The sequence below is a fragment of the Anopheles ziemanni genome, chromosome 2 (assembly GCF_943734765.1).
Source record: "Anopheles ziemanni chromosome 2, idAnoZiCoDA_A2_x.2, whole genome shotgun sequence".
NCBI lineage: Eukaryota > Metazoa > Arthropoda > Insecta > Diptera > Culicidae > Anopheles > Anopheles ziemanni.
This window is the reverse complement of record NC_080705.1, coordinates 24,394,290-24,418,914: the sequence shown is the minus strand read 5'-3', so window position 1 is coordinate 24,418,914 and position 24,625 is coordinate 24,394,290. Positions and strand designations below refer to the sequence as shown.

The 24,625-nt window shown below is 44.1% G+C and overlaps 1 protein-coding gene across 1 annotated transcript; it reads right to left on the bottom strand.

Moving 5' to 3' along the window:
• Window positions 1-6,345: 6,345 nt before the first annotated feature.
• LOC131281923 (dynein assembly factor with WDR repeat domains 1) lies at window positions 6,346-7,974 on the bottom strand. The gene is made up of 6 exons (XM_058311287.1): window positions 7,935-7,974; window positions 7,776-7,848; window positions 7,498-7,701; window positions 7,301-7,423; window positions 6,911-7,228; window positions 6,346-6,841 (listed from the first exon to the last, which is right to left on the bottom strand). Exons 1-6 carry the CDS (start codon window positions 7,972-7,974, stop codon window positions 6,346-6,348), a joined length of 1,254 nt encoding a protein of 417 aa, XP_058167270.1.
• Window positions 7,975-24,625: the final 16,651 nt, after the last annotated feature.

Sequence of the window (24,625 nt, the reverse complement as noted above, 5' to 3'; positions counted from 1 at the left end):
GCCGAGCTGGATTCCGTTCGAGTGGAAAACTGACACTCCATCGTAGTTCTAAAGCCTCAAGAAACAAATAGTGTCACTCGCTAGGAAAATATTCCTCCGTTCCTTTTCCTCGGATCACCTTTTCATGCTGGTCTTGTCTCATACGGACTCATTGTGACGTGATTAGGGCATTGCCAAACTGTCTTTGCAAAGGCACTCGGTCCATAACGGTCCGCCTAAGGCGTCGTAGTTCGAGATAGCATCGGTCATTGTGAATCCTTCTCTGCCCCGGCGGGAAGGGTGCTAAACCTAACGGGCGACAGAGTAAATAAACACAAGAAAACGGAAACCGCACGTAAAGATAAAACTGGAGCCATTGCCGCATGCCGTCAGCTTTCTCGGTCACAAAAGTGAAGAAAGAAATGTAGATCCAGCATCGGTCTGAAATTCTCGTTGGACCTGCTTTTACGCTTGGTCGGGTACGGTTTATTTTTCTACGCAACCTACCCTTTGCGAGGTGGACAGCGTCCGAAATTGTCTTTCGCCTTGAAAGAAAAGGCAACTCCTTATGTAGGTGGGGTGTAGGTTGTTTGACTGCTTATGGTATTATCCCTTTCTTACGTTCCTTCGCAGGGTTGTCTGCCGCTGGGTTTGTTCTCGATGCAGGATAATGACATAAGAGTTATTTTAGTCAATGGAGCAAACTTCTGAAAGTTGCTAAGAAGCGAAACAATGAAAAACGGTTTTATGTGCTTTTTAAATTCTTTGAGGTAAAATTTTAAAATTTAAAATCTTATGGATTTTTTCTTATTTAATTTCCATTTGCCCATTATCTAAAATGTTATTAAAGGATCCCATTTCTATACTCGTAACAGACAATACGCTCTTGTCTGCTACGAGTCCTAGTCATAAAATTAAGGGAATTAATATCCTATTTCATCTGAATTCCATCTAAAGTCATAGAGAGTACTCCTGCTGGACATCGTCCTTGGTCTTTGATCCGTTTCTTGACCACTTGAGTTGCGCCTACGTGCCAACAGTAGAGTGGTACCGTGCCTGTGCCATTCAAGAAACACGTAGTCGCAAACCGACCATTGAAGCGACATCTTCAATCATTCAAAGAACCGGGGTTCTGCGAAGTGCCCGAGCGTTACCCACCGGACCGTGTCGGATGGTGATGCGTTCGAATGAATAAGTTCGAATCAGAATTCGCCCTACGGGATCCGTTTCGGGCGGTGCCGTTTTGACGCTCGCCAGTCACCCTGGGAACGTGGTCATGGCAATACGGGCGACCAGGCGTCTCCATCTTCACCGGTTGTCCCTCCTGCCTGGGGATTGTACGATGCGAGCAGTTTCTTCTGGAGACTCATTATGCTTGGTTTGCTTAATGCGTGCAGGAGCGGAAAAGCTACGTTAAGGCGGGTTTAAGGGACGGTTGCTTCTTCTGGCACTCGGTGCCGGTCAGCCAACTCGCTTGATCCGGTCGGATGGGCCGCACGGAAAAACAAACGAGGCCAATAGCTAGCTTTCGAGAACTATAGTATTTATACGATTGTCCGAAGAGTTTTGTGAACTGGAATGGAATAATCAAATACAAAAAAGTGGAACACTTCGAAGAGCACTATGCACATTAGGTCGTTTTTCATGTGGTCACAAGAAACGGTTTCGCAAATTTCTACAAAAGAAAAGTCTAATGTTATTGAAAGCAAATAACTTTATGAATAAACATATTTTTATATCCATTGAAAATACCTCTAAATGTAGGAAATTTGTAAAATACTATAAAAGTGAGTTCTACTTGAAGATCTTAACCGTCTTATACTTCCGTAAGCAATGAAACCCATGTGTAGGAAGTTCGTTCAGCTGTATGGTCGAATGGATGAAAAATCATTCTCTTCTCTGTATCATACTTATGTTTGTTTCACACATCGGCCCTTAGCATCCACCCACCCACACACACGTACAATCGCACATACACACACCCTTGGACGTAGAAGTGAAGCGAGGCGTGAGTTCGGAACAGATGTTCTCTTAACACTTGAGCTACGCCAAACTGATCGAAAGATCTTCGCCCATTTCTTCTCGCTAAACACACGGCACGGGGCCGGCTCCTTGCGGCCAATTCAGCCACCCGAAGGCGGACTGGGGTTTCGGTTCGAAAGCGACAGCCCCCGGTATGCCGTAAGGAACGAAATCAAACATGGATTGTTTATTTGCTTTGCGCGTTTAGAACGGTAGAAAGAAAGCTTGTCGGCATCGTCCCGGGCGGCTTTGCCACGAAGGGAGGGTTATTGCTTGGAAATGCCGATAAACTCCGTCAGATGTAAGACAGGTGCGGAAGTGTGGATGAGCGTGGGATTAAGCTGTGTACTCCTACGAGCCGGCGAAAAGACACACGCTCTTATCAAAGAAAGAATCAATTTTAAGACCATTCGACAAACAATCTTTGATCTGCCATCGATGAAGCGAACGCTAGATCAAAAGGTCGTACCGGGAGTACTTTAGTACAAATCGGGCATCCGTTGGATGTCTTTATTAGGACGCACACTGTGATCTTCATACCGAGTAGTTATCGAATATTATGAACACAGTTTGTATCATGCGATAAATGTTCTTCTATTTCTTCTTATTTACTTCATGTACTATCTTCGAACACGTATGGCATACATTAAGTAGAGGATTGCTTATGCTAAATATTTTGCTTAAAACACTTGTTTCCATCGAACGGTAAAAGGTAATCGCAAAGATTTACTAACAACAAATATTAGGCTCAAAATTAACATCAACAACAATTACCGTTGTTTGATGTATCTTAAACATAATTGTTATAGTTGAACCGGGTCGACGTTATCCAGATTTGAATATATGTGTGTACCAATGTGTATCAACCAAGCTATACTTTTTAACTTTATGTTTAATTTCTTATTTTAAACTCTATAGAAATGTCTGTAATTTTTTTTAGCAAATTTTATACACTCTGATTAAGATTATAGTCTATTCGACAAACGTTTAACAAACAGTTATAATTTCTTTAAATATTCAAAAGCTGCTAATTCTTAAGACATTCACATTTTTTTTTACTATATCAACGTACTATATGAATCTAGTAATAAGATTTTTCATATTGTTTTCTTCAGAAAAGGATTTCCACACTTTTGATTATATTTTTTATTTGATTTCATATGAATGAGCAACATGATGTCTTTTAAGAATGGGAATAAAAATATGTAAACTTTTCAAGACGTAACGCGGTCGATTTTAACAAGAATTAATAATTCATTATCGTTTAAGTTTTATGAAACAAACGATTGTTTTTAATTGCCCTACAGTACGTGTACTTTACCCTATTTTTAATGTTTGACTTGGTCCATGTAAATTGTATGCTTGAATATGAAAATAAATAGTATATGAAAAATTTCGTGGATTTAAAAAGCATCCTTAGTATAAATTATACACCTTTCACCTAGGATAGTGCTTGTAGGCATCACACCAGCTCCCAGGCCACTCCGAAGGTTAGTCCAGTATTTTGATACACTTTTGCCGAAGGAGGATCTGCAATTGTACCATACACATCCGTTTTAGTATCATGCTTCGTAATCTTTTCGGTGCACACTATATACAAACGAAACGTGGATGAAATGGAAGAGAATGTGGTCTTCTTTTGTGTATAGCTGATACTGTATGGTGAAACGAGCTGGTTTCAACTGTAATTCGTATGAACTATTTACTTTCCGGCAGATGAGTCAAACTTCAAATTTAAAATGCATAAAAGTTCTACCGAAAAATATGTGCCAATGAGCAATGCAATTGTAAGACAGCTTAAGTAGCTAGTAGCATCGACACACTAAGGAAAGGTTAATTGGTCTGTTGGCCAACTGTGGTAGGTGGTCAGTTAAGATGGGTATTTAAATTTAAGATGATTTAATTCAAGTAACTGCACTGCAAAGAGGTGTTGCAAAATTGATTTAGAATAAGAATAATGAATGAAAACAAGTATGCTTTATGGGTCTGGGTTAAGTTTCGTTTCCATGAACAATGCAAAAGGTCGCTGAAGAAAAGTGGCAAGATGTAAGGACGAAAGAATATCTATACTCACATTCTGTATAGTTGCGACAAATGTCTTTCGATTCTGACAAATGGGATATCGATTGCGCAGTATGGATGTGGATTGTTTGGATTTTGGTGTTTGTGGTTGTGGATATATTTTCTAGCTAATGCTTGGAACCGCTTTTTTCCGGGTGAGACGGTTTTGCGTAAATTGGTTGAATGAATTGGACCACGTCGACCTAGGCATGGGCATGGATGGAACAGTACGAAGGAAATGTTTTAAGTATCTTCGATTACAATGTCTGGCAATAGGGGAAGCAATTGCTCACGGTGATGCACGTGCGGGAGAGGATTAAAGGAATAAACACTACTAGCATCATAGTCAGTTGCATCAGAATAAAGGCTCAAGAGAGCTAAACGGTTATTTTTGTCTACGGAGCATCATCTGAAATAGGTTTCGAATGTAATTTCGAACGAAAACATCACTGATATGTTTTACACCAATTATTTATTCGTCATTTGCAACAATTCTAATGCAGTTTTTATCTGCCAACTATTATTCAGCATTAACCATCCATATTTTTGGGTACTAATTTCACTCGAAACCATTTCAGCTGAAACAAGTAAAATGTTTACTAGCAAAGAACCAAAAAACATGTATTCTACTTTTTTTTCTCAAACAGATGATTCAATCTGATAATAAACAACTTTTTTTAAATCGTCAATTCATTTCTTTTTATCTATAAATTGGTAAAATTGCTCGACGTAGTACGAGCAATTCTTGCTATGTGAGTTGTCCGTTTATTTAGTTTTATATGGATTTAAATAATGATGTTTCCTTGCAACAATTTAGTGTGTAGTGTGTTTAGGTGCATGGCTATTAAAAACAGCTCTGCCTATCGTGGATTTTGTTTGCCTATCTGTGATCTTCTTCTTAAACCTTTTTAACCCTAGAAGTGAATAATTTAATAAACTTTGTTTTATTTTACTATGCTTCAGATTTTTCTACTAAATGCAAAGTATCTTGTTCTAAATATTTTATTAATAACTAAAGGTTGCTAAGAATCATCATTAACAGGAAGGCAAACGACTACGAGCGATTTAGGACATAAGTCCGAGCTAAGATCACTCAGTAGTCGTAGAGTCATATAAAAATGTAAGTAACTAATGCTCCACCATACAGTTACAACTGACGAGCATACTGTCCTTTCCAATTTTGCAACATCTTGTTCAATGCCTATTTCTCAGCTAACAATGCTAGAGCATTTTATCACCCAACCAAATCCAACATCCAGCAATCTTCCTTCTTCGGTTTGATTCGGACTCAGCAGCGCAGTAAAAACTTGGTCCAGTGTTCGGCCTCTCGGTTGCTATACGCCACACTGTACCTCTGCTTCTGCTTCTTGGGCGGACCCTGAACGGCGCCCGATGAAGTCGTGCCGGACAGAGGGTGATAAAGTTATTCAAGGAGTAAAACATAAAAACTGAAAACACAAATACTAGCTCATACTCATGCAGCGGAAGCAAAACCATGCTGTGGATTAATGCGATGGCGGTTGGGAAAGGATCAAACAAACAGTCATGTGGAAGGTACGGTAACGCTATTGAAGCCGAACGGAGCGATAGGGAAAAAGAATAGTGAATATAAAATACTAAACGGTCGAATTGCTACTACCGTTAGGCAAACAACACGTGTGTTTGAAATTTTATTGCAGTTAGGTAACACATTCTTATTCAACATTCTTAACTAATTCTCTACAGGCGCGTTTATGCACTACTTGACACTTTCGTATGGCATCTGGTTTCTATCATGGCATGGCAGTTTTTGGTTTCAAATATACTTTTTGTCTTTCGTTCGAATACGGTTCGAAAGGTGGGATCACGTAGAGGAATTACGAAGCTAAAAACGTACGACATTTTAAACATAGGACTCAAAATGACACCTTCAAACAACTCTACGATGATAGCCTACTGCATCGAGAACATATGTTTCACGAGCTAATGGCAAACTCTATGATCGTTTGAATTTTGCGCTCAAAGTCTACAAATGCTTATGGGCGTCCGAGGATCTGTTTACGAGAGATGCAAAATCGGTTGGATCTATGTCTACGGAATGGCAAAATGATGAAATCGGATGGTGTTTGGATCGCGTGAATGGACATTATTGGCGAGCCATACTACGGAAACGAAATGAGACGCGCGAGCAGGCGAGCGAGGCGCGAGGAACTAGAGGCTCTACTAGAGTTTGAGATGTTTGAAATTGGAAATAACGTTCATACAGTTACATACTTTAAAGGCCTGCCCGGAGAACCAGTCGTATCATCTCCATATCTTACACGTGTTGTCCTTCGAGGCGGTGATGATGGCATCGCCGGAGTAGTTGAACGAACAGGAGAATACCTCGCCGTCGTGACCGGACAGCGTTTGCGTGCAGGCTCCGGTGGCCGAGTTCCAGATGCGGGCGCTCTTGTCCGCCGAGGCCGTCAGCAGCAGCCCGCCCGGTGGACTGAAGGTAACCTTCGACACTTCGTCGGCGTGCCCAGCCATGATGGTGACCAGCTCGAAGTTGCTGGTTACATCCCACACCTTGGCAGTACAATCGGCGCTACCGGTGGCCAACCGGGTACCGGTGCAGTTGAAGGCGACGTCCAGTACCTCGTCCTTGTGGCTGGCGGTTGCCTGCGCTTCATCCAGTCGCCGGAGATCCCAGATCTTGGCCGTCCGGTCCAGCGAACTGGTCGCGATCAGGCTGCACTGGAAGTTCCAAACCGCATTGCTGAGTTCGGCCTCGTGTCCTCGGATGACGATGGCGTGTCTATATACCGATAAAAGGAGGTTGGTTCTTAGCTTTGGCACCTCCGGTGTAATGGTCTGAAGCACTTACTCCTTTGTCCGCATATCCCACACGGTGGCAGTCTCGTCGAAGGAAGCCGTCAGTAGCAGGTTCCCATCCTTGTTGAACCGGGCCGATATGACCTCGGCCGTGTGATCCGCAAACAGGTTCACCTCTTGGCCTGTTTCGGAGTGGAACACACGGGCCGTGTTGTCCATGCTGCAGGTGGCGAGCAGCTCGCTCTGGCTAGGGTTGAACTCCGCACCGACGATCTCGGCCGTGTGTCCCCAGAGCGTATTGATGCAGTTACCCGAGACGGGATTCCAGATTTTGGCAGTTTTGTCGAAGGACCCCGTCAGTATGCGGTCGCTGTAAGGAACCAACATAGTGGGACTAATGGTTTTTTTTTCAAAGAAACGAAAGTATACTACGTTGTCGCACCATCTGGGATAGTTGTAGGCCACGGCGAAGACTACATTCTCGTGGCCTTTGAGGACCTTCTCCTCGTCGCCACTCTCCACGTTCCATATGCGACAGGTACGGTCGTACGATCCAGTAATGCATCTGTTGTAGTGAACATTGAAGAGAGGCCAAGCTCTAGAAGCTCGTAGGATAACTCATGCCAGATGGTTACTTACTTCTTCCCGGACTTGTCGAAGCTGACATTCGTCAGAGGTAGAATGTGCGTTTGGAGCGTTTTGAACAGATAGAACTTCGTCTTCACCGGTTCCTTCAGCTTCTTCTGCAGCTTTTCCAGTATCTCCGTGACCTGGGGGAACACTTCTTGCGTAATTAACGGTTCGGTGGACGCGATTCGCTTCGTTAGCACTTGGAGATCACAGCTGTGGGAGAAATGTGAGAGCAATGAACGAGCAAACAACGTGCCTTTATGCATCGATTGATTCATTAGGCGTACCTTGGGGTAAGGTCGAACAAATCTATCATTTTTGTGCCCTCGATTCCTTTTTTCTGATAGTTAAGGGCAATACCTGCGCAGTATATTGGAAGTTAGCGTTAGCTGACAATGAAGCAGACATTAATTCTACCAAGGACCCGATTTCACCATCCCTCTTACCTGGCGGATAGTATCGAAGGTATATTTTTATCAATCTCATTTGGAACGGATTCTGCTACGGTTAGCAAAATTGCAACTTTGAAACTTTGTATTGCACGATGCAAAAAGCGGAGGGATTTGGGAAAATTTAGTAAACCAATAAAGGTAAAGAATAAAGCTGCGGTAAAGGAGATCCGCCAGCAGGTGGAATAAACCAACGTCCGAACCGAGGCAGAACTGGAACTGAACTGAAAATTTCTGCTCCTTCGTTGGATCAATACGCGGAAGGTATCGATGTGGAGGCCATCCCAACCAAGGCAACCCTTGGCTGGTTTGGCGAAAAGCGATTTCCTTCGGCGTGCGACGAGCACGTGTTTGTTCGCTGTTGCCATGGGACGAGCTGAAGGTAGTTACGCTGGCTACTTTCATGGTATTGCGAAACACTTGTTGCCGTTGCTCTTCGGCAATGTGCTGTACAGCAATGGAATGCCATGAACTTAGCATTCAGCTGACCATCTAAATAAAAATAAATTGAACCCGTCATAAATATTGATATTAGCAATATAACGTACCTTTTGATTATTCAATGGCCATGCCTGAAAAGAAATAAAAGTGAGACATGTTTGTCTAGATTTCCTAGCAATGTGAGCACAACAATAAAAAAATATACGTAATTATGGCTTAGTACATAACTATTTTGTTATTTTATTTAGCTTTGCTCCGAATTTTCAAAATAATGAAAAAAAGTTAGGAATAATAACTTTTAAAAAAATTTGACATGTTTGAAAAAATGAAACTGGTGGATGTTACAAACAAATTTTAAGAAATTTTTCAATTTACTTGCATTTTTTACATGTTGTAATGAGTTTTCCCATCATACTGGTAAAAGTTGCCCCTTGTTTACAGTTACAGTTTCTGTTTAATTACAGTTTAGTTAACATTTGTATTTCACTCTAGCAAATTTGCAAATTTTATGTATTTTAATTAAGACAAATAGTAACGTACCACAATATTATGCTTTCTAGTAGGCACAATCGTGGTTTCGTTGACTCTTGACATTTCGTTTGTCTTTTGGCAAACACTGGCACAATAATACATGTGGGAGGTGTAGCAAGTATCTTTCAACCGAAGATACTTCACTAGAATTCTTATCCGTAAGCCCTACATGAAATACGTAAAAGGCACATGGTATTTGCCGCGCTAAACACATGGTGTTTATGATGATGGAAACAGTTGTACCAGACAATGCAAGCAACAAACCCACTACAGCCCAGCAGGCTTCGACTTGTAACGGCACCGGAAGGAAAAAGAAAAAAGATCGGAGTACAGAACAGAAGGGGGATGAAGAAAATATATCGAGCAGGGAAAAATACCTTTGCGAGGCGCAACATAAATTCACGAGCTCAACCTTTCATCGTACATCGTACCACCCACATCGCAAGCCGAGACCGACGGCGGCTGTCGGCTTCGAAAGGTGCTGTGTGATTTTAACCACGTGTTATGTGTTTTGTTTAACACCGGACGGGAAAAACTCATTCTGCACCGGCCGGTTCCGGCTGAGTTGGATTACGCGCTTCGCTCACTAGGGTCGTGGAGTTGTACCCGACGTGCTCTCGTAGGGGTTTGGCCGAAAAGTTACTGCGGCTAGCAGACATCTTCCCTGCGGGCGAAAACGACTTTCTTCGACCGGATGAATCTGGTATGTCGCTTCCATGGACGTACCCTAAGGGAAGGTGTTTGGGTTGAAAGTGTGTCGGTTTTGGCTACCAGTAGTTGGTCATGTGTTTTTAGTTGCTCTCTAGGATCAACCCATTTGCAGTATGACAATATACAGATAGGCCATTCCATCAGGAAATATTCGATCAGGCCTCTTCCGATCGACACCGGGAAGCCTACCGAAAAGAGGGCGTCCACTCGGGTACATGAGGATTTTCGACAGAAAGCTATTTGTAAGAGGGCTTATCTGCAGGAAGCCAATTTTATTTATTTTTCCATCACGCGTCCCGGCACGATTTATTGTTTACGCGAGCGCGTCGAATCGTCAGGATCTACACAGGACAGGAAAAACACATACCAGAACCACGAGTATGTCCCGGATGGCAGGACGTCGGTTGATTCCTCCCCCTCAGCGTCGAGGGACGTTTCGGTTTGATCCCTTTTGACCGGGTTTGGTCCTTTGATCCGGGAGCGTGATCCAGCAGGCATTATGACATCATTTGCACGATGACATCAGGCACGATGAAGCCCTCGTGTAAATAGCATTCGGTGCGTTCGGTGCGTCGGAGGGAAAACCATTGGAGGTGTTGAACATGTAATCCAGCTAGTCTTGATCTCCTCTTCAGCTTACAGCGATGAGGGCAGGGGGCTGTGGGGGGTGGGGGGGGGGGGGGATTGATTGGGTAATGGCTCATTGTCCACTATAATGTTGCGTCAGTTTTCCTTTTTCATTTTGTCGTTCCACACTTCAACATTGAATTTACATCCCGATGTGGCTGCAAAAGACGCGGGTTCCGTGTGGTTTTTCTTTTTGCGTGCCAAATACTCAATTTTCTCCAGACAGAGCTGATGGTCAGACTAGGATGGGCGAAGTTCGACCGATGCTGGTAAAATAGTTTCGCGCCCGTGAAGCAATTTGTATTTCAATTTGATCCACCCCCGCAATGACGGGATCTGTTGTTCGCCAATATTGCTTGTGATGTGCTGAGTTTTTTTTTACCTCTTCACATCACTGTGCCACAGTTCTCTCATACTGTTTTGCCAAATTGTTGTTTCGTTCACTTGTTTAATGTTGAAAAAATAAGTCTAGAACTAACGGACACCACGGAGGTTCGTTTCCGGACGGCCAAAACGGTACCGCGAGCAGCGAGTTGTTAATTTTATTTAATTTTCATTAGACTTAGCATGCACATAAAATTAGATCATCTAGTTGCCCGGAATGCAACCGAATTACCGTTCGGAAAAAGAAAAGGATTTGATTTTGAAGATAAGTATTGTTATCTTTCAAAGTAGAGAAGTGTTTTAATTGGTTAATGAGAAAAGGAATTCTATAACTTGTAGTAGATGCTTAGTCAAATCGATTTATCAAGTTCTATAAAGAAGTTTTCTTGTGACTATTGAATAATTTTTCAACCTACAATTTTCATATTAATTTTGATTTCTTCTTTCTACACCTCGCCTACACTGTGGAGTTTTACAGCGTAGCAGCAATAGCATCCATTTGGTAACTTTTTGGTTATTTGCTACTAAAGAATTCTCTCAAGTGTTGGCGAAGGGTTTATTTATAATTTGGTCACATGCTTAAGACATTTTTACAAGCAACTCAAAGCTGTATCGGAGACGCTGAAAAAACGGGTAATTTACAACCAGACTGTTTTTTGTCAAACCAAACAAATGAAGGATTTAAAATGTCTTGGTTGACATGAATTTTTAATCAATTTGATTTTTTGAATCTTAATGTGCATTTTTTTTTAATATAACAATAATATCACTAAACCTACGATGAAATTACTAGTGTTAAGCAATCGGAAAACCCTCTTCGGAGGATTCTCTAGGGGGAACACCCGGGCCGCGTGCTGAAAACAATCCGGCATTTGATTTAGTTGTACGCCGTGGGCAACTTTAGTTGCGAAAGAAGAAAAAGCAATTCGTTTCCGCGTAGCCCCGAGTCGGAATGGCTGACTAGTGTTGGTTCGCGTCAGCGAAAATTCCCACCCACCGAACATCCGGCTCGGAGTGTTGAGCTGACAAGTTTCCGCCGAACGGCGTGAAGTGGGGTGGACACCCGATGGAGATTAATGCCACCTAGGGACAAGGATATAGCTGAGCGTGCGAAGCTGCTGGCTGCGAACAAAGATAAAGTGTCCTCCGGTCGTGGCACTCATTAGTGAAAAAATCAAAACTTGCTCCGCTGCATCCGACACCGGAGGCTGCTGGAGTGGGTGGATTTGTAGATGGCACCAGCAGCAGCAACTTTTGCGCGAAATCCCATCGCATAAAAATGCATATGCATACATCATCGTGTGCGGAGCACGGTGAGTAGTTGTTGTTCGAAACGCTGTGTTTTAGTCGATTCCTGTGTGGGATTCTGTCTTTCGCATATTTTTATTTGCTTCAAACACGCCACTCACCCCTTCCGGCTCCGGTTCGCGTCAGGTTTTAGCCAACGGCGGGTAGCGAACGGCAACGAAAAATGAGAAACTAGATAAAAAAGTAATAACAATAACAGCACTCTCGCGAGTACGACATGTAGCACCGGAAATGCATCTGAACGCCCGCAGCTCCACACGGATGTGGCCATTGTTTTGGATCCGCGCTTCGCGAGAAAACTGATTTGTATAATAAGTAAGCAACGTGACGTGATGAAAAATAATGCGATCCACTCGTTTGCAAACGATCCACATGAGTTTATCTTTTTTTTTTTTTTGGGTACCGAATTTTCGATTTGAATGTTGGTACTATTGCAGTGAAGGTTGCCTTACGGGCCTCACTCGAATGCTGGCGTAGGGAACCAGTAGCAGTTCGGAATGCTCCCGGTAGAATCGGAAAGATGGAAGGGCTCTATTGTCACACGTCATCTGAATCAGAATGTTGCCACGCTGAGTTGCATTCTGCTTGCAAGTTTGTTAGTTTTGAGCTTTGTGTTTTTGATTATATGTTTTATATAGATGTTTGTCAGTTTCGAGAAAAGCTTAAAAATGTGCAATATTATTGAAAATGTTCTTAAAGCAATTTGGTCTGTAAGCTCACGGAATCATTATTAAAGGATTCTTTTGCCCAGAGACAGGTTAATTGAACTTATCAAAACCTATATCGATTTTCAAACACAAAATTTAGTATAATATTTTGAAAGTATGAATTTTAAATTTCTAAAACAGAGATAGACAACGGTTTTGTTTTGAAGAAGTATGAATTGAAGAAAAGGCAGTTATTTAAGCGATGTGTAGATTTACTGTATCATCTAGTTATGCTCTCTCTCAACTATTGTTGAACTGTTTGTTGGACTTTATGAAATATTTTCTTCTTCTTCTTCTTCTTGGCGTAACGACCTCTTGGTCATGCCTGCCCGTTAAGGGCTTACGAGACTTGTTTCCCTGTTGTACGTGGATAGTCAGTTCTCTCGTACAGGGGAGGGTCCGGTCTCGATTGGGATTCGAACCCCCGCCGTCGAGGTGGTGAGCCCCGGCGCTCATGGGCCGATTTTCTAACCATGAAATATTTTAGATATCTTGAATATTTGAGTAAAAGAGAAAATTAGCTAATTGAAGTTTTACAATCCAAACAATGTGTAAAAAAAGTATTCAGTTTTTAAACCAACTTGTGAGTAAAATGATATTCATGTGGAATTTTCAAACCCAATTAAGTAAGGATCTTGGATACATTTACCAAATGTTTAAATACCGTTTAAAGACTGCATTGTAAATAAAACATCGTCACGCTATTTTGCTCGGATAATGTCCGCATCTTCCGGAAACCTTCTTACGATTCGCGTTTGAAGCCCGGTCGTGCTCGTTGGCCTTTGCCTGATTGGCTTATTTGCATCCAGTCTGATCCGGTCGCAATCAACACGGAAGTCGTTTGTGTGTCTAACTTAATTGTCAATTTCCCGAGATGATGGTGGGGCGTGTTTTCCGCAGCATGGCGTGTTTCTTTCTAATGAACAACTGCAACCGAGCGCGGATCCGATGCTGCGGGTTCGACGGCATCGCGGTCAAAGAAGCAGTCGGAGTCTCGGATGATGACGTTGTCGGCGTTGCTGCTCCCGTCTTTGACCGGCCATCGGAAATCGGTTGCGCTCGATACGGATCCCTCATCAAGGGTGTGGACTTTGCGAGTCCAAATGCGATCGAAATGAAGTGGAACGCAGTGCGATGGCAACGGTCAGGAATAGGACGCGATGGCATCGATGGTGAAAATCGAACCGGTGGCTTATGGTGGTGACACCGGGCAGACTTTAATCCGGCGATTGTTTTCCTCTTTTGTCCCGTCGCTCCCGCCGACGATTCGGTGATGTTTGGCGAGCCGTCGCGCCGTACAGCCGGCCAGGATACACGGTGGAAGTCAATTAATTAAACCACTGAACCGTGCCATCGATGAGCGCCATAATAATAAACATTTTCCGTCCATCTTTTTTCACCGGTCGCGCTCGGTGGCGGGATCGGCCATGCACTCGAACGCTGGGTAATGCGTGGGCACAATTGACCGGATGCCCGCGGGTCTGCGCCGGTTTGTTTGTTGGCCAAGAAAGCGCGTGTTGGCCGAGAGCCGTTGGATGAGCTGACGGATGAACCGCCACCGCAAGTCACATCCGCGTTCTCGGTGGAGTCGAGAAAATGAGCCCACGATAATCCGTAATTGGTTTTGGTGCGAGCTCCGGTCCTGGACCAGGCGTCGGCGTTTCGGGCGCTTTCCGTTTGATTTGCGGTCGCCACGGAAGCGCAGGTTTCGCGACGTTCCGACCGGTGGCTTCCGGGTGTTCTAGCTTCGCGATCAAGTGACACCGGGTCGGTGCTAAATCAACACGCGGCCGCTCGGAAGGCACCCGACGGTCATGTTGATGATAATGACGCCGGTGACGGTAATGACGATATGGGAACAACGTTGCGGCACATGTCCTTTTGTGAAACCAATATGGACTCGGTATCGATCCGTGCGGTTTGAGTAATGATGCTTTTATGCAGTTTACTTTTTATATTTCGTAGAAATTTTATCATTGCACGTTCATTGCGAGTGATTTTGTACATTTGTTTGAAAGTATCATAGTTTCAAAATGTTCGAAAATAATTAAATATTTTGAATTTACATTAAATAATTCACTTTAAAACAAGTTCAGAAATGAAGTCTTATATTTATGTTTCTTGTGTATGTGTTGAATGATTTAGAGTTTTGAAATTTTCATTACACGATTGTTAAGAAGAACCTTTTATAATCATCAGGACATTATTAGTTGACGAATAGAAAAGTTGTGTACTTCCCATATGAACTATTTTTACAAATATAAACTTATTGATTTTATGTTGCTCGCTAACGATTGTCAACTGTAAAACAATAATATCATCAATTTATATTTACGTTTTACCGTGATAATGTTTTTTTTTTTTCCTGCTAACCAAATCACACTTTTGCTAGGAAACGATCAATCACCAAGCTACTGCTACACCATCCAGTCCCGGTTCGCCGTCTAATTCAGGAGCAATTTTCCACCATTTGTACGCGTGATAATTCTGAACACAAACACAAAATCGACACTTTCCCAGACTGCGCGGAACATTTTGCTTACTAAAGTTCGGTTCGCCACGGCGTGCTTGGCGTGTGCACGTTTGATAATTTATACAATTAATAAAAACAATCAATACCGGAGTGCAGCCGGGTTTTAGAATTTCGCGCGGGCAGTGCGCGTATGCGGGCAGATTCTAAATTGGCAACAGTAGCAGGGTGCCAATTTTCTATTGGCATTCGGCCGCGGTGAGCAGAACAATATTTACATCCGCAATAGTTGTGAAATATTATTTGCGGTATTATGCTGCCCGCGGTGTGATCTGCTGGATGGTTGAATGAATAAATAAATGGAGGGAAAAACCGAGCAAGGGAAATAGAAATTAGAGCGGTGTGTCGGCAGAGGTGGGGTGCGGGGAAAAATGGTGAATATTTTGTTGGAAATATTTTGTATTGAAAACGGAAAAGCAAGCAGGATACCATAGCAACCAAAGTGGCTTGTTTGATTAGTTTGACTGAAATTTGTAGACTGGTCAAGTATTTTTCAACAGTTTCTGGCTAAAAGTTTGTAAATTAGATTATAATCATTTTTAACAAAATTTTGCTAATTAAATCGATTGAACCAAAGGTTTTGGGTGACAAGAGAGTCAACGTGTTAAACGATTATACATCAAAATGATGAAGCGAAACTGAGTTTATGCCTCAAACAAATCTGTTTTTATTCTAAACTGGTTATGATTGATGTATTGCAATTTGACCCGAACCTGTTTAAATCAAATCGACATAGCTTATTAAATTAGAAGCTCCAAGATGGACCCATACATGAGTGTTGAAGAATCATCACAGTCATATTATGGAGGGCTCTTTACTTCTTGTTCTTTGAAGTAACGACCGCCTTCGGTTATGAGTTAGTGGGTTTGAGTAAACTTTAATTGAATAAAGCGTATAAATGATTGGAACAACCTATTTTGTAGCTAAAAAAAAATCCATAAAAACACAAAACAAGTAGAAAACTTTTCCATGAAGATTACGTCACTTAAGCGGCAGACTTGGAAATGTTAGAACAAAATCCATATCTTTTAAAGTCTACGTTGTCCACTACCGACGGTGTTTTGAGATCGAACCAGTTGGTGCTTCTTATTGTAGGCTCGCGGTCTTCTTACCCAATTTTCACTTACTTCCACCCGCCGAAAGGAAAATGGACGGCATTCGCCTTGGCGCATGGGTCGACCTCTCCCAAATCGCCATCAAAAAGCTGACGTTGGCTCATTATACTCCTTGCGACTGCCGTATGTCTGTGTATGGGTGTGTAATCGAAGTACTACTACCATGAGGATGGTTTCTTTCGGTTTGACCAAAAGCACCATCCATTGGGGTCTCCGGTTTCCACACCGCGGGAGCCCCACCGAGAGCGTCCCCAACGAGGATATTTTCGTGTTTGCCCTTTCCACCCCGTGGTTTCGACTGCCCCAGTTCCGTTCCCCAGCGGGGAGCCGTATGTAATGTGTACATAGAATGTACACGGGGTTAGTTTGCCAAAAAATCAAGCCTAAAAGTTCATTCCAGTTTGACCCCGCATCGTGCCACTCGAAGGCAACGGCTGCACGATGGTTTGTGAGCGAGTGTGTGTGTTTTGCTTTTACTTTTTTATCAGTTTTTGCTAACAATCGCTATCGTTTCCATTCCCTCGCACGGGAACCACCTAGTTGCAAAAAGCCACACCGAGGGGATGGAAAGCCTGATGTAAATGCCAAACAACCGGTTTGCAAAACGGTGGGTGGGAAAGCCTTCCACCCACTCGTTTTCCACGCAAACCCGTCGGCCGCGGTAGGGATCGGGCCGTTTCACTTCTGTCTGCTCCTTGTGAGTAGGCGGAGCTAAATCTATGCGCCCTCGAATGGCTGCTTGGACTGCTTGATACATAAAGCGTCAGTCACCTTTGCCTTTAGCGCGGGTAGAAGGAGCAACGGGCTTCAAGCGAGGGCAAAATGACATCCCGACATCCGTTACCAGTTTCGGTCTCGTTACGAGTGTGTAAGTTGCCGTCCCTGGACGGACAAAACACACACTGCATAAAAAAACACCTGCGCAGGGCGCGCCCGCCACAAAGAGCATGTGCAGGACTTGGAAATGTAACGGAAAAGGGGTTGGTGGTTGAGACCCGAGGGGAGGAGAGGCGTTTCGAGCCGGAGGATTGTAACAGCACCGGCTTGTGTGTGACGGTCAACTTCTTCTGTCGATGCCTTTCGACCTCCGAAAACTGGACGATGACGGAACAGTGTAGGGCTTAGGAATTAAGGATCATGCCTTCGTCATCCATCACGAAGCTGGAACGGCAACCGTGGCCAGAATGTCGCAGGACAGGCTCGGTAGGTCGGGGAGCAGGTCAGTGTCCAGGAGTGTACTCAGTCCACGACAGCTTGGACCGGAACTTAGGGGCCATCTTTGAATCCTGCTGTTATGGTTTGTTGGTTTACATAAAATGATTAAAACTTTATTACTAATTACGTTCAAAATTACATGTTAAAATTATAACGCGCGTGTGTGTGTATCCGGTGTATTGCGGCCAGCGCTGCCGTACGTCCGTGCCGGTGCGCGGTTGGGAAGCGAGAGAGGTCGGGGCCGATCTTCTCGAGCGCTCCACGGCAAGGACTCTCCACATCGAAAACCCAGTCAACAAGGACAGGGTTGAGCGGAAGCGTTACGCGCGCGCCCAAGGTGCCTACACAACACCTCCCCCTTTTAAGTCAGCCGATACGCGGTGAACCTACGAGGCAGTCTTCTATTCCTAGAAGAACGTCGTGGTAGTAGCGGCTGCTGGTAGTTGTCGTTCACTGTGACAGGAGGCGGACGTCGCGCCTCTTGCTGCGGTGGCGCTGCTAGCGATGCTGATGATTCGACCTCCGGTTGGGATGAAACCGAGGGCTCCGATGCTCCAGGTTGGTGGGATGTCTGTCGTATCCCGGGCAAGTTCCACGCGTCCAGCAATACGTGAAGTGGAAGTTGATCCCAATCCTGCTCCGCATGATCCGAAGAAGCCGTAGTGCGTCGACGGAGTTGATCCACGTGCCGACGGAGCTTCCTCTGGTTTTCGGTGATGACCTCGAACATAACACGTCCGATGCTGCGGACGATTCTCCCAGCGATCCAACTCCAAGAGTTCCTCCGGTACACCTTGGCATAAACTGGATCGCCCGGATGCCATTTAAGAGAACCGTTCTCTGCCGTAGACTCTGATGATGCTGAAGGGCGCAGCAAATGATGAATGGTCCTGATCTCCCGGCCCAACATTACCTCCGCTGGAGTGCGCTGTTCCAGGACTGCATTCGGTGTGGATCTGTAAGTATGAAGGAATAGATCCAAAGCCTCTTCGAGTGATGTGGCTCCCACTCGAATCTTCTTTAAGGCACGCTTTAGAGTATCCACAAACCGCTCGGCTTGGCCATTCGATTGTGGGTGGAATGGCGCGGTTGTGATATGTTTTATACCGTTGCTGCTACAGAACTCCTTGAAAGCTCCGCTAACAAACTGCGTGCCATTGTCGCTGACCAGTGTAACCGGTGGTCCGAATCTTGAAAATATTCCTCGCAAAATACTTATCGTTGACGACGCTGTGATGCTTCCAGTTTTTATGATTTCGGGCCACTTGGAGAATGCATCGATTACGACGAGGAAATATGCTCCATCGACTGGTCCCGCGTAATCGATGTGAACCCTGTCCCAAGGTCCAGATGGTTTGGGCCAACGCGATGATGTCTCTACCGGTGGAGATTTAGCTGCGTCTTGGCACGCCTCGCATGCAGCGACGCGATCGGCAATGTCCCCGTCCAATGATGGCCAGTATACAAAACTGCGTGCGATTGCCTTCATCCTCTGGATGCCCGGATGTCCTCGATGTAGTTGAGTAAGGCATCTTTTCTGTAGCGATGTAGGGATCACCACCCTCTCCCCGAAAAGGATGCAGCCATCCACGGTTGTAAGTGCTTCCTTCCTGTTGTAGAATCGAGCCAAATCTGCGCCATATGTGATATTATTTGGCCAGCCATTCGTGATGTAGCGATAAACCTCACGCAACAGGGTATCGTTTCCCGTAGCCGTTGTGACTTCTCTAAAATTGATTGGGAAGGCGTTTAATGAATGTACGACTACGGAACTAATGGCTTCCTCGAGCTTTATACTCGCAATCATGTACTCAGGCTCCGGCTTCGCGTGCTTGCTGATAAGTCGCGATAACAGATCTGCATTGCCGAATTTATCTGTTGGTATATATTCAATTTCAAAATCATAAAGCTGCAGCGTTAATGCGAACCTTTGGAGCCGGTTTGCCGTATATATAGGAATTCCCTTTTCCGACCCGAAAATTCGCAACAAAGGCTTATGGTCTGTTTGGAGTTTAAAATGTCGTCCGTACAGCATTTTATGAAAACGCGTAACCGCGAAGATGATGGCGAGTCCCTCGCGATCTATTTGGCTATACTTAGCTTCGGCTTTGGTTAGAGCTCGTGACGCGTGCTGTACGACCTTTGTTGATCCATCCGCGAACTTGTGGCTAATAGTTGCGCCTAGGCCTACGGATGATGCGTCCGCGGCAACTACTATTTCGGCTCTTGGGTCATAATGTGTTAAAAGCAGTCCTGATGTTAAAATATTTTTAAATTTGTTGAAAGCATCCTCGCATTGCTCCGTCCATACAAACTGGGGTTCGCTCTTCAATAAATTGTCCAGGGGGTATCTAAGATCGCGCATCCTCGGAACAAATTTACCGTAATAGTTTATGGCTCCTAGGAATGAGCGAACTTCGCTGACGTTGGATGGTGTTGGCAAATTCACAATTGCTTCAATCTTCTTCGGGTTTGGCCTGAGACCGCTACGATTAATGATGTGCCCGAGGTATTCAATTTGGTGCATTTTGAAGGCACACTTATCGGCCCGAATTGTGAATCCAAAATCCTTTATCCGTTGCAGTAGTTGGTGTAAATTCTCGTCGTGCTCTTCTTCTGTTTTCCCTCCGACTACCACGTCATCCATATAGCCAGATGTGTCACGCAGCCCGGCAAGCATCGTATCTATAATTTGTTGAAATGCGGCCGGCGCGATTTTTATGCCGGGAGGCAAACGATTGTAATGAAATAAGCCGCGATGTGTATTTATTGTCAGAAGCGGTCTGAAACGTTCTTCGATCTCGACTTGCAAAAATGCGTCAGACAAATCTATTTTACTGAACAATACGCAGTGGGCTAATTTGGCGAAGATGTCGTCTGGCAGTGGTAGTGGATACTCATGTGGTTGTAGCGCAGCATTCAGTCCGGTAGAGTAATCACCGCAGATACGGATGTTGCCATTGCTTTTACGCACAACCACGATTGGAGTCGCCCAGTCAGAGTAATCAACTGGTGTAATTACTTTCAATTTCTCCAATCTTTCAAGTTCTTCGTCTACTATGGCCTGCATTGCATATGCAACGGGTCGCCTAGGGCGGAAAACTGGTCGACAGTTTTCTTTAAGCTGCAATCTGATTTGCGCTTTCTTGCACAGCCCTGTACCAGTAAAAACCTCCGGAAAACTATCCTGCAACTTTTTCAAAATGTGCGCATTGGACGAAATTTTAGCGCAAAATTTATCCATAGGAACGGAGCCAAGTGCAAATAAGTCTACTAAATCCGCTCCCAATAAAAGTAGACCGACCTGGGCCACGCGGATGATCGCTGGCTTCGTAGTGTTGCATATTGTGACGTCCGCTTTGAATTCGCCCAATAATTCGAGTTGCTCGTTTGATGCTGTTTTTGCACACACTGTAGGTCTTATCAATGGCGGTTTTCCTAAAGTTGCCCATGCAGTATGGCCGATGACGGTAATATCCGATGCCGTATCCAATTGTAACTGTATGCTTCTTCCATTAATAATAACCTCGACAAATTTTCGATTGGTTTGCACACTGCACACGCTAACGGTTTTAGTCGAAAGTTGTGGTCGGTATTGCTTTCGACGTACGCGGTACTTTTGTGAGCGGCAGCGTTCCTCACAATGCCCGATCTTACCGCATTTTTGGCACTTATGCGTAGCCTGCGGACAATCTTTCACCCAATGCCGACCACCGCAGCGCCAACATGCGCTTGGTGGCTTAATATTGTTTGTTGACCGATCATCACGACTGCCCCAGCGGGGACGTGGTCCTTTCCCGCAAATCTTTTGCTCGTGATGCCGACCGCCATTTTGTAAAGCGAGCACACGTTCTCCTGCTTCCCCGACGATCATTGCATTATCCAGTTTTAAATTTGCAATCCGATTGCACTCGGCGGAAAGCTGCTCAAGCGTTACATCTTCTCTTTCTTCTATGCGAGTAAGTAGCTTTAATCGGAAATCTTTGTCCGTTTCCTCCTTGAGTCCGCAAACAAAAACTAGACATTTAAGTTGTTCTTCGCTCATCTGATTGAGTTTGAAGTCAACGCATGCTCGATTGACTCGGCAAGCGTATGCCAAAAAATCCTCTGTGCGAGATTTTAAAAGCTGCATGCACTTGTAGCGCTTGCTCAAAAGAGATTCTGCCTTCCCAAAAATTGATTTTAGCTTTTCTACTGTAGCCGCCAGCGTAAAATCCCGGGGATACCGGGGAAGGATAAAGCTTACATACCGGTCGTGTTCTATCGTCCCCAGCTTGCGCATGAGCAATCTGACCTTTGCTGCATCGTCGATCCTGGCAGCGTCCTTGGTGAAAAGGTCTTCGTATCGCGAGTACCATTGCTCGAACGTTACCCCGACGTCGGCCTCGAAGCGAAACTCGGTGATGTTCCCAGCCAACGAGTCGATTATTTGTTCCGGATTATAGGCCATCGGCTGGTGCTGCTCCTGCGGCTGTGGTGGCATTTGCGGGTAGGGGGCTGGATGCTGTTGGCTCATCATTAATTTAGTTATGAGCTGCTGCTGCTGCTGCATTTGCTGTTGCAAAATTTTCACGATTTCTATCATCGGAGGGTCTCCATGTGGGCACGCGGTCGACAGCGATGGCGGATTGCAGCCTGGTGACGCCTGCGGGAGCGATGGCGGATGCTGGCTTAGTGACGCCTGCGGGAGCGATGGTGGATGCTGGCTTAGCGTCGCTTGGACACTCGGTAGCTGCTCCGTCGTTGGGGCGTTTGGCCAAAGCGGCGTGCCGTTTGCCGTTTGCGAAAATGCTGGAACCTCGGCGGGCTGCGATAAACGGCGATTCTCATCCTCCATATCCAAGTCTGCCGGACTTGAATCTTCACGGCGTCTTTTGCTCTTCGGCGGAATTTTTACACACGCACTTATTCACTTTCACACACAAAAATCTTTGGTCTCTTTTTCCTCGTCGCCACTGTTATGGTTTGTTGGTTTACATAAAATGATTAAAACTTTATTACTAATTACGTTCAAAATTACATGTTAAAATTATAACGCGCGTGTGTGTGTATCCGGTGTATTGCGGCCAGCGCTGCCGTACGTCCGTGCCGGTGCGCGGTTGGGAAGCGAGAGAGGTCGGGGCCGATCTTCTCGAGCGCTCCACGGCAAGGACTCTCCACATCGAAAACCCAGTCAACAAGGACAGGGTTGAGCGGAAGCGTTACGCGCGCGCCCAAGGTGCCTACACAACACCTGCTGTCTGCATCAATATGTATGAATTGTAGCAAAACGAAAGGAACTTCTAGGAACTAGGAAAAGATAAGGTTCAATCGTTGCTTGTAATAACTCAAGCCATCGACGACAGCGAGTGTTGGCTGTCTAGGTCACAGATCGACTCGTTTGGTTGGTCTGTTTTAACCCGATTTCCCACTTCATTTTTCCATGATGCATCACTGTCGATGCTGTTACGCCAACTACGATGCAATCCACCTCGAGGTGAAGAAAACGTGGCTTAAGGTTAAAATAATCTAGTTGGCGAGGTGAGGTTGTTTGTACCGCCCACTGGGGGCGGAGGTCAAGCAGCTAGAAAATCATGCTTTTGGCTTTGGTCGAAAGAATTAGGTCGAACACACACACACCCCGGCAAGGCTTGTGGTGGACGTAAGCAAATAAAACTTGCCCTGGGTTCTAGGCAAGATGAGTATTATGCTGGAGATATAGTAATTGAGGCAGTGCGGATAGTTATCTCATTTTAACCGCATGGTTTTGTTACTTAAAGCAAATATTTACCTTAAAAAAGTAAATAGAAAGTGAATGTTATAAGAACACATCCAGCCTAGTATATACCACACCATCATGTTTATGAATTTATTGTGTTTTATTTTTATCCACATAATAAATTCTTCAGTGATACACTTACCAATATGTTAAAAATGAAATATACAAATAAATATGCAAGAAAGCATCAAACGCATAATTTTCATAGTTTGATCCATTGTTCCATCGGTTTTTGATAAATGGAGAAAAATAAAAGTTTTGCTACAACACAGTTGAAAATAATGCTTGTATCGAACAATTTGGATGAATACGTTTTCTATCCTAGTAATGTGAAGTGCAAAGTAATCCTCTATTTTTGTACAATTTATACACAATTGAAGTTTCATTTAAATCTAGAACAGATTCTTTATTGCTTTCAATAAGATAATATTTATGCAAAACTAGAATAATGTATTCCTGTTGGAAGATACATCCAGCCATTTATACACTTAGAAGCGAAGTCCCTGTTTTAGGATGCGTTTTTTTTCATCCTCACATTGTTCTTCCCGTGCCAAGAGTGCGTAGCTCGACACGCTACGATACGAACAGCACCGCAAACAGAAATAATATTTATTGTGCTCCAGGCGAACGAGTAGTGTGCGTTTGCTTGTGTGGAAAATCTCTCACTAAAGTTGGCCAACCAGAGAGCTAGTGAATATAAAAAAAAGAAACAAAAATAGAAAGAAAAAGAATGATGAAAAAGTGAAGCTGTCGTCGACAGAAGCCGGAAAAACTTTTCCATCAAATCCATCCACCAAGCGTCCGTTCGTTTCACAGCAGGATTGGGGGGAGGCTAATGTTCCGGTATTTTGTTTACCGTTGGCCTGAAAGTCCTTTTGATAAGCTAACGGAACGTATCCTGGGTAGCCCCAGAGTCCAGCAGAACCGGAACGCTATCGCATGTCCGTCACCCCGGACGATGAAGGCAGGGATTTGGTGTAGTTGTTTTTGTTGTTCCTTCTGGAGCGGGGAATAAAAATGGGCCCGGGAATGGCAACAGGCGCTAAACGTATGTCATAAGCCGATTGTTACAAAATAGCGAAACAGTTGTAGTTCGGAATGTTATCCCAAGGATCATTTGAGGTAAATCCCTGGGTGTAAGTTTTTTTCTTCTCATTTCTGCAAGGAAATGAAATGAGGATAAACTATTGCGGATGGATAAACATTTATTGATCCTACTTATGATTAGATGAAAAATTTAATTTGAATAAATTGGTGATGAACTTCATGGCCAACAATTTGAAAGTATAAATCAATGAAACACCAGTAACTATTTTGATTTATTATTCTGTTATATATTATCGTTCATATATATAGTACAA